Source organism: Tamandua tetradactyla, chromosome 5, assembly GCF_023851605.1.
Source record: "Tamandua tetradactyla isolate mTamTet1 chromosome 5, mTamTet1.pri, whole genome shotgun sequence".
NCBI classification, from domain to species: Eukaryota; Metazoa; Chordata; class Mammalia; order Pilosa; family Myrmecophagidae; genus Tamandua; species Tamandua tetradactyla.
This window is the reverse complement of record NC_135331.1, coordinates 35,381,787-35,392,067: the sequence shown is the minus strand read 5'-3', so window position 1 is coordinate 35,392,067 and position 10,281 is coordinate 35,381,787. Positions and strand designations below refer to the sequence as shown.

Here is a 10,281-nt window from a genome sequence, read left to right as displayed (position 1 = left end):
AGGTGCTCATGCCTCTGCTGGGTTTACAAGGCAGCCTGGGCCTCCATACCTTCAGCTTTTTAAATTCCTGGCGAGACAGGAAGCCCCTGCAGGTTGCCTGGAACAGAATGATGCTCTGAGACACCAGCTTCTCTCGCTGCTTCTCAAGTCTGGAGACCATGCCCGCCTTGAGGAAAACCTGCAAGAAGAAAAGGCTGCAGGTGACTCTTCCCCTGAAACAGATTGGAGTGGGAGGTGGTTGCAGCCCAGACCTCCCTTCCCTTACATCCACCTCAGCATTTGCTAGTGACTTCCCGTCAATGAGGATGTGGGTTATCAAAGCACTTTGTCTCCTGATGGCTCTTCTTTCTCTTCTTCTGCCCCTGAATATTCAGAGTGGGTAGCATGGGCATCACCTAGGGGCTTGCTGGAAAAGCAGAATCTTGGGCTCCACCCAAGACCTGCAGAGTCAGAATCTGTTTTGACAAGATTCCCAGGGGATTAATGTGTGCATTGCAGTTTAAGAGTAACTTCTAGAACAGATGTGCCTAAACTACCCCTTGCACCAAAATTACCCAGGTATCTGGTAAAAATTCAGATTCCCAGGCCTCGTCCCCGGAAAGGTCAGTCAGTGGGTTTTTTCTGTGGCCTGGGAATGTGCAATTTGAATCAGTGTCCCTGGAGATCTGATGTAGGTGGCAAAACACGTTGAGAAGCAGGTCCTTATCCTGTCTTGTCAGGAGGGGTAGAAAATATGGGGAAATGAGGACAACTCTTCTGGGCCAGGAGAGAATGGGGCTTGGCTGTGGTATCCCCCAGGGAGGGCATTCAGGTATCTAACAGAAAGCAGCTCATGGTGCATGATTTCCAGGCCGTGGCTTATCAATTATGAATGCTGGCCTCTGCAGCACTGTGATCAATGCCGCCTCGGCACCCCACAGGGCTGCCTTCTAATTGACTACAGGGAACAAAAATGAAGGAGCCCAGACCCCAGAGTGACTGTCAGCAAAAGAGTAAGGCAGAGAGTTCTGGAGGTTTGGGTTAGAGGATTTTCTGAGAAACCCCAAGGCTTTTGGGCCATCCCTGCTCCAGCCAAGATGCTAGGGTGACTACAGTTTGGTGCAGCCATTTTCTCCCTCTCCATAGGCAAAGGAAAGAAGCTCTAATGGTGGGATTCTGAGGCAGAAATTTGAGGCAGACACACAAGGGAGGCTGTCACTTTTCAGATGCTCTTACATTGCTTATTTCTAATGACAGTTGCATATGTTTCTTTGCCAGATGTGGCTTATAACTCCTAACGTGTTCACCTTCTTTCAAGGCACTAACTGGCTCTATCTGAATCAGTGACATTATCAATTAATAGTGCATAGTGATTAGTTAACATTTATTGAACCCATAATGTGTTCTGGATCTGAACCAACCACTTGACATGTATGTACAGCCCTTTGCATGAATAATTCTATGTGGTGGTTGTTGTTATCCCCCATTTAATGGAGGGAGAAACTAAGGCTACAAAAGTCATTTGCCCAAGGCCCTCCACTAGGAAGTGGCAATGCCAGGATTTATTTCCCTCTATCTGACTTCAGACAAGACTATGGTTATCCCAGAACATAGCTAGCATTTGCATGGCATCTTCATTTCTCAAAGCTCTTCCTTCTATATCCCATTTTAATACTCAAAACAGCCCTCATGAGAAATTTATTCACTCAGGGAGGTTATGTCAGTAACTAAGTTCGCACAGGTGATGATAACCAAGCTAGGATTTAAACCCAGAACTTTATCTCCTGCACCCATTCTCAATATCAACATAAAGCTTCATTTCCACATTCATTGTGATACAAACACCTGAGGCTTGAGGTTCAATTGCATTAAGATACCAGGTGGAACAAAGGGTCGCGATCGATTCTCCATTATCCTAAACTTATTTTCAGTAATGGAGACAGCTCACCCAATCCTGCAGTGAGTCCCTTCTGGATGGGAAAAATGGATATAGGCACCCCCAATCAGGGCTAACTCTGGTTTGCAACCCTCGACTGCTTTACAGAATGCTTCCTATCAGCCAGGCCCACCAGGACAATTAGCCTCATTGAAATAAAGACACGATTGACTCATTACCTATCAGATTGCCTCAATAATGACTGTATTAATTTCACAAGCTAGTGAGTTCCAAAAGCTGCTATAAAGAGAAATCAATGATCAAAGTGATGACAGCACCAGTTCGTATATTAAAAAAGGTGGCGGGTGCTGCCAAAACCGCTATTGATTAAATATGAAGCTTTCTCATTAAAAAGATAATTGGAAGTGACCACACATAGAATGGGAATAAGTCATCGCCTCTGCAGAATCTTATCTTGACTTTTTTTTTTCCTTTTAGGAGAATATTGCTAACCAGAAGCCCAAATGCATAAGGAATCACACCTTTTTCATAAATGCCATGGCCCTCAGCACAGCCATGTGTCCTGAAAAATCACAAAGAAAATCTAAATTATTCACTTTTCATGGGTCCAGCTGCTTATCGAGCCCAAGCAGAATGTAACATCCCAACATCCCCACATTCAAGGAATCCACAGACCACTGCTCTCCAAACTGTTTTTCCTCTAAAAGTGCTGAAGGGCAAGATTTTTAAAAAATCTGATATGGCGATTGCTTCCATATTTGGTATTGCTAAGGAATTAGTTCCTCTTCTATTTGTAATTTTACAGATTAGAGGAGTTTAATTCTTTAACATTAAAACGTCATTCTATTTGATAGGTATCTTGTCTCATTGACAAACGCATCCATGCATTCAATAAGTAATGACAGCCAACCCCTGTTAAATGGCAACTTTACTGACTCCCACAGATAACTTGGAAGATAGGGAGTGGTAGCTCCATTCTACAGATGAGGAAACTGAGGCTAAACCTGGGTACAGACTAGGTAAGACTGTTCTCTTTTCCACTGGGATTCATAATCTTCCCACCCACTAAGTACCAAATCCTGCAGTGTATGAAACATTGCCCCTGCCCTCCAAAGATTTCAGTCTATTGCCTGGCCTGGTTTCCAGAAGATACATTGACCTTGATTTGCTCTAGACATTTCTTAGTGAATATCGGATGTTATTGAAGAGTAATAATGTCTTCTTATCACAATGTTTAGGCTTAAAGACTTCTTGGTCCTGCCCCATGTGTGTGGCACCATCTTCATCTCCCTCTGTTTCCTTCTTTGGTCTGCAACAGCTGCTGGAATTAAAGGGACCACTTGTCCAATTGTCTAGACTAGTGGTTCTCAAACTTGAGTGTACCCTGGAATCACTTGGAGGGCTTGGCACAACACAGAGTACTGTGCCCCACCCCCAGAATTTCAGTTCATTAAGTCAAGGGTGAGGCCTGGGAATCTGTGTTTCTAGCAAGCTCTCAAGTGATGCTCATGCTGCTGGTCCAGGGACTACCCTTTGCAAACTGCTGGGCCAAAAGGATCAAGTTCCTGGAGCTGAAGAACAATGTTCCCTGCGTGTTACGAAAGTGCTGTATGTTTCCATTAATAAACAATGGAGCCTACAGCATGCTGAAAAGATTCTGGGATTGGGGCAAATACAGGTTTACAATGGAGCGCCACCCTCGGCTACCCACAAGCCCATGGAAAGGGGCTTTCTTCCCTGAGTCCACGGCACAGCTTCCTCAGCAGCGAAGCAGGGATACAGGGGACTTTGAGGCAAAAAAAGAGGAAAGACACATGAAGTTCCTCAGCATAGTACTTGGCTTATAGTGAGAACCCAGTAATCGACAGGTTTATTACCTCTAACAGAAAGATCTGCAAAGGCTCAGAAGCTGCCAACTCCCAGCAGGAGAAATCACGTTGAGGCTGCAGTAGAGTAACAGCCTCAACCATACACCTTAGCAGGTCCAAGGGGCCTGTTGAGAGGACACTAGGTGTTTAAGGATAACTGAGGGGTTGGACAGGGGCAAATGACTGTGAGCTCCCCATGCCAAGGGCTGCTTTCAGAGGCATAATGGAGCAGGCTACTCAGGGTTCCAGGAAGTACAAATAGCCAATAACACCGTGACTCAGCTTTCCCAGCACCTCACACAGCATCTGGAGGCAGAAAGCAATCAACAAAGGTGTACTGGCTGACTTTAATCAATCAGTAGATAACTAGGTGGGAAGATGGATGGAGCAATACAGCCTTAGTTCCATTTCTTTTCCAAGTTTGTATTTCTAAACTCTGTCCCTTCTCTCTTGTCCACCACTTGTCCTTGAGTTTAAAATCTCTGTGCCCATTTACCAAACTATAACCCATCAAAATTCATTCTAGGAGATGGTAATGGATATCCATAACAACAAAAGGGTGGAGGTTCCATGGTCAAATAGTTTAGGGAGCCATAAATATCATATTTACCTTCTTGAAAACTTGTAGGATATATGAACATATTAGGGCTCTGTCAAATTCTTATCTAAACTTCGGAAGAGCTTTGAGTTCAACACCAGTTTGGTAGCAAAGTAAAAGGATCTGAGTGAAGACTTGAATGTTTCTTCTTGAACACTGAAACTTGAATATTTTATGACAGCTCTTTCTGAGACTCATAACACTATATCAAGTACTACACTTTCAACTCTTCTAGCCTCCGAGGACAGTGATGTTTCCCAGTGTTATTTCTTCCCACGTAATTTCATCTTCATGGCCTTGTAGGATAGGACAGAAAATTATTAGCCCCATTTTCAATTTAGTGGGAAGGAGACACATAGAGATAAAGGACAACTGAGGGAGGACAAGAATCGAGTCTCATCTCAGTCCCTGGCATGACGGACAGTGTCGTAAGAAAGACACCCGCTCACCTGGCTGCGTCCCACGGCCACCGCCTTCTTCTCCACATCCAGGCTCCGCAGGAGCTCCTCCACGGCCTGAGGAGGACAGAGAAGTCAGGGCACCGGAAGGCTGGAGAACCCCCAAGTCAAAGGCTGGACTGGCTGGATGGCTGGTGAACCAGGAAAGAGATGGCCTGCCCACGTGCTTTGAACCTTGGCCAGCAGATCCCATAATAAGGACACCTTTTCCACCTCCTCCATGGAAGTCCAGACGATGAGCATGGGTGGGACACCTTCTCTGTGCCATCCACTGTGTGGGGACCTTCATATACACCATCTCATTTCATCCTCAAGCATCTCTAGGAGTGTCATTGTATGTGTTAGTTAGATTCAGGTGTCGACCTGGCCAGGTGAGCACACCTAGTCTTGTTGCTGCGGACATAAGCCAGCGGTACGTGAACCTCATCTGTTGTCAATTACATCTGCAGTCAGCTAGGAGGCGTGTCTGCTGCAATGAGTGATGTTTGACTTAATTGGCTGGTGCTTAAATGAGAGATTGCAAGGTAGCACTGCTAAGCAGCTCAGCATTCCTCATCTCAGCACTCGCAGCTCAGCCCAGGCCTTTGGCGATGCAGAAAGAAGTCATCCTGGGGAAAGTTGTTGGAACCTAGAGGCCTGGAGAGAAGGCCAGTAGAGACCACCCTGTGCCTTCCACGTAAGAAAGAACCTCAGTGGAAAGTTAGCTGCCTTTCCTCTGAAGAACCAACAGAATAAATCTCCTTTTATTAAAAGCCAATCTGTCTCTGGTGTGTTGCATTCTGGCAGCTAGCAAACTAGAACATTGTATTATGAAACCCAATTTACAGAGGAGAAATTAGAAGGTACAAATTAAATGAAGAGCAAAATAAGCCAGAAACGAATGAACAATTATCGTATGGTCTCCTTTAGAAAACACTTATAAGAAAACAGGGGCTTAGATTGTAAGCTCATATAGCAGACACGTTAAGTCCAGAGTAGTAATTACTATTTCTGGATTTTGAGAGGCTGTTTTATATATGTATAACCTGGTATTTAGAGATAAGAACAAAGCTGATCAGGTCGGGGTTAAGGTAATTCAGAACACAGGGGTAAAGAAGGCATTGTCTATATTTTAGAAACATACTTACTGTTTGAGACCAAAGGAGGAAAGGTTTATTTTGCCCAGAACCTAAATTTTCTGTAGCACAGAATCTAATTCAACCTGGCTGGGTAGCTAATTTGAACAATCGAAACACAGGGAGCCCAGAGTAAGAATAAGGGTCTTTAGTTCTGTATAGCTTAATGTAATGCCTGGATACATCCTAGAATATAGCAGATAATAAAAAAGTATTGTCAAATCCCTTGAGGGATGGGAGAAAAAATATGGAGGTATTAAACTTTACCACTGGAGAAACCCCTGATACAGTGTCAAACATTAGGGACACCCAAATCAAAAGGCCAAGTCCTTGATCTTGAGGCTTGCTCTTGTGAAGCTTATGCATGTAGTAGAGAAGCTCAGCCTACCTGTACGTATGTCTAAGACCTTCTGTTGCTCAGATGTGGCCTCAGTCTCTCTAAGCCCAACTCTGCAAGTGAAATCATCGCCCTCCCCCCTACGTGGGACATGACATCCAGGGGTAAGAATCTCCCGGCAGCATGGGAGATGACTTCCAGGGATGAGTCCAGCCCTGACACTGTGGGATCAACAATGCCATCCTGACCAAAAGAGGGAAAGGAAGTGTAACCAATGAAGTATTAGTGGCTGAGAGAGTTCAAACAGAGTCAAGAGGCTACTCTGGAGGTCACTCTTATGCAGGCTTCAGTTAGACATTGCTACCTACTATAACTTGCCAAACCCCAAACAAAACCATTCCAGTCAATCTTAAAGAACATCTAGGACAATATATAAGATTCTACAAAAGTTTCATGCACTAGGGTAACTTTCCAGAAGCTTACAACCTCCAGATGGGTCCCTGGAGCAGGTAAGTCCTGAAACCTAGAGAGAGGGCTCAGCCTCTCCAGAGCATCAGCTAGTTCCATCTCCCTGTCCCATATTAGTGACAGACCCTCCCAACACGAAAAAGTTAGAATGGCCATAGTCCAAATAATACTAAAGAGTGGGATAGAAAGATCAAAGGTGATGGTGGAGTTATACAGAGATGGTAGGGTTTAGCAAACAAGTATGATTGCTGAATCATTATATTGATATTTCTTTTACTCTCCATTATCCTACAGCAGCTAGAAGTAAAAACCTATTATGGAATTGTAACCCATACCAAACTCTGAAATCTGTTCTACAACTAATTATTATGCTGTACTTTGAAATTTACTGCTTTTTTGTATATGTGTTATTTTTCACAAAAAAGTAAAGTCGATTGTGATGAAAAAAATATATTTATTCTTTCTAGCCTCCAATGTTCTGCAGCAGCTAGAAGGAAAAAATCTGAGATGATGGTATGGTAGCCATGACAAACTCTGGGATCTGTCCTGTAACTACTTGTTGAAAAGTGCTTTGAAAACTATTGCTTTTTTCTTTCTTTGCTTTGTATGTATTTTACATTATACAACAACAACAACAACAAAAAACTAAACTAAATGAAGATATTCCTCCAAGGTTTTAAGGTCATTCACAGGGAAGAGCTAGATTCGACTCAAGGTTTGTCTGGTCACATTGAAACAGGTATCTTCTGCAAGCCCACGTGGCTCAGAAGACTCAAAAGCACTAGAAAACTCACCCACTCTGTCACTAAGTCTCCATGTGACACCCGCTCAGCACTCTACCTTCTCTATTCTATGCCTACAGTAGGAGCTCCCTGAGTATGATGACTGAATGAACGATCCCAAACAAGGGAGAGTCAATGGGGGTCAGGAAGTGGAGAGGTAGCCCCATGCAGGAGAAGCAGATTCCTGGATTGCAGCACAGGCCAAATCGCCAGCCGCTTAATGGAATTTTCCTCTTGACAAATATTCATGCAGGCTCTGAAACAATCCAGTCAGAGTACCCTCAGTTAAATACAGGTCATGCCTGCTTCCTTCGTGACTGCCAATTCTCCCACTCCGCCCCTAGACAACCCCAAATGGATCCTTCATTCACTGGAAAACAAAAAGTCTGATCAGAACAAACTGTCAGAAAAGTAACTCCAACACTCAAGAAGCAAAAGGAATTCTATGACTGGAATGATTTAGTAGATGAGTTTCCATTCCATGGGTCATGAGCATCCCAGAAGACTGCCTAAGATACCAAAAAAAAGGCTATTATAAATCCAGTCCCAGACTGCAATCATGGAGAAAACCTCCTCCTCTGACCTCCTGGAAGAACATTCTGTAACACCCCTTCAAAAAAATCAGTGGTTTCACTTATTACATTTTAGCCAAAAATGTTCCAAGGGAGCCATTGGCAGCAAAATACATAAAACAAATACATCCAAAACATAACATCTTTTCTCTCTGCCCAAGAGGAGAACAAAATAAAAATTGGTTGAAAATAAGATGGGTAGTTTTTGAAAAAGTACCTAAAGCCAGTGAACTTTTTCCAAGTCTACCTTGGAGATAAAGTCCAGGTAGGGGGAAAAAAATCAGGATCTGTAGTTAGAGCTATCTGGGTGAAGATTCTGGTTTTATCACTCACAAACTGGGGGACATCAAGCAAGAACTTTATTCGCAGCCTCAGGCTCCTCATCAGAAGAATGGGGAAAATAATCACAGCCATTTCAGAGGATTCTAAGACTGTGGCTGTGAAAGGCTTTACATAGCGCCTGGTGTATAATAATTCTCAATAAATATTAGCAGCAATGAACATTTACTCCACCCCCATAGCCACGCCTATTTTGGTCAAAATCCAGCAAACATATTACAGAATGACATTAAGCATCCATTTCTTAGATATACCCCAAACACCGTCAAAGCACATACCTAACCTCCACAAAAGCACAGTATTCTCCACATCCTTGTTTGCTTCTAACTTTTAGATTATTGTGTGGCCAAGAAGGATAGACTCTAACAAAGATATTCTGTTCTGTTGACCTCATTTTACATATAAGAAAGCCTGGCTCCAAATGGTGGGGTAAGTGGTTGACCACAGACTTTGAGTGATGTTTCTGACCTTCATTTTCCTGACCTTCAAAATGGTAACAACAACAACAAAAAATTAGATTAAATACATTAAAAATAAATAATAAACAAAAATTTTTTTAAATGGTAATAAAATCCCCTGACTAAGCCATATAGCTGTTGGGAGGATCAACTGAGAATATGTGAAAAGGACTTTGTAAATGATTTTGCACTTAATTACTATTATTGATATTACTATCTAATTGAACCATATGAAAGTGCCACTTGTTTAGGTCAAATATTAACAATTTCATTTGGTTCAACACAACACTAATCATTGTCCAACAACCAGCTAGTGGAAGAGACAGGGCAAGAGTCCACTCTAGTATAAGGAATTCTTCATCTCTCACCCTTATGGAATCAGCTATTTCCTCTCTCTGAATTGTCTAGATAATTGAGGATTACGCATCTCAACATGGAATGCCACTTCCGTGAACAAAATATCACTTTACTCCATGGAAACACAGGTTTTCTTCTGTTTTTGAGTTTGAGAACTGCTGTAAGTGCTTTATACATAATAACTCATTTTATTTTCAAATCTCTGGGACATGTACTAGGTTATCTCTATTTTACAGAGAAAAAGCTGATCCCAGTACAGTGAAAGGTCACATGGCCAGGGAGTGATGGAGGTGGATCCAAACCTGGGGAATGAGACATGTGAGCTTTTTCTGTCCCTCCAATGCTGGGATCTATTCCTGAGCAGTATGACACTGAGCAAGGCACAGCTACTCAAGAGTCCTTAGTGCCCTCACCTACAACATGGGGTAATCCTGCCTGTCTCACAAGGATATAATGGACACTTCATGAGGTCATAACACTCGTATGTAGGAGGAAGACTACCAGAATGCTAGGGCAATAGTTTGGCAACTCCTCTCCCCCCAAAAAACAATAATAATATGGATAAAATTGTCACCAACACAAATTCAATATGCTGTGAATTGAACAAGGCATTCAATAAAATACGAGAAGCATCTGCTCAAGAAAAAAAACCAAAACTACCGAGTCTTAGGTAAGAATAAAGGGAGTCTTTGCCAATCTTGCCTGGGGCTCTCTCATTTCTCTCACCCCCCCCCCAAGCCTTGTTACTGCAGTAGTCCTTCCAAGGTGAGGCAAGCTGTGAAAACCAGCAGTTTCACTGCCAAAAGGGGATTATTTGCTTAAAGTGAAGCACAGAAAAGCCCCAGTCCCAGAAGCATTATTGGAAACACAATCAATTTTAGTGGCAAACAAATGGGGAAGGCCAATGGCACAGCTAGTCTGAGGGTGTGGTCCTGATTGGAACAATCAATTGATCACAGACACTCAACAAGGAGGTATAGGGAATGGGTAGCCATGGCAGACCTTGGTAGTCTTTCACACATCCTGGCAGTCTGGAAGGCTGTAACGTGCCCA

General features: G+C 43.1%; 1 protein-coding gene across 4 annotated transcripts in view; it reads right to left on the bottom strand.

Moving 5' to 3' along the window:
- Window positions 1-10,281, bottom strand: part of MYO18B (myosin XVIIIB) — a 242,511-nt gene that overhangs the window by 146,786 nt on the left and 85,444 nt on the right. For all 4 annotated transcript variants that reach the window (XM_077160698.1, XM_077160699.1, XM_077160696.1 and 1 more), the window contains exons 20-21: window positions 4,792-4,857; window positions 50-178 (exon numbers count right to left, since the gene is read on the bottom strand). In XM_077160698.1, coding sequence (XP_077016813.1) covers window positions 50-178; window positions 4,792-4,857 — 195 coding nt within the window. The remainder of the gene's footprint in view (window positions 1-49; window positions 179-4,791; window positions 4,858-10,281) is intronic.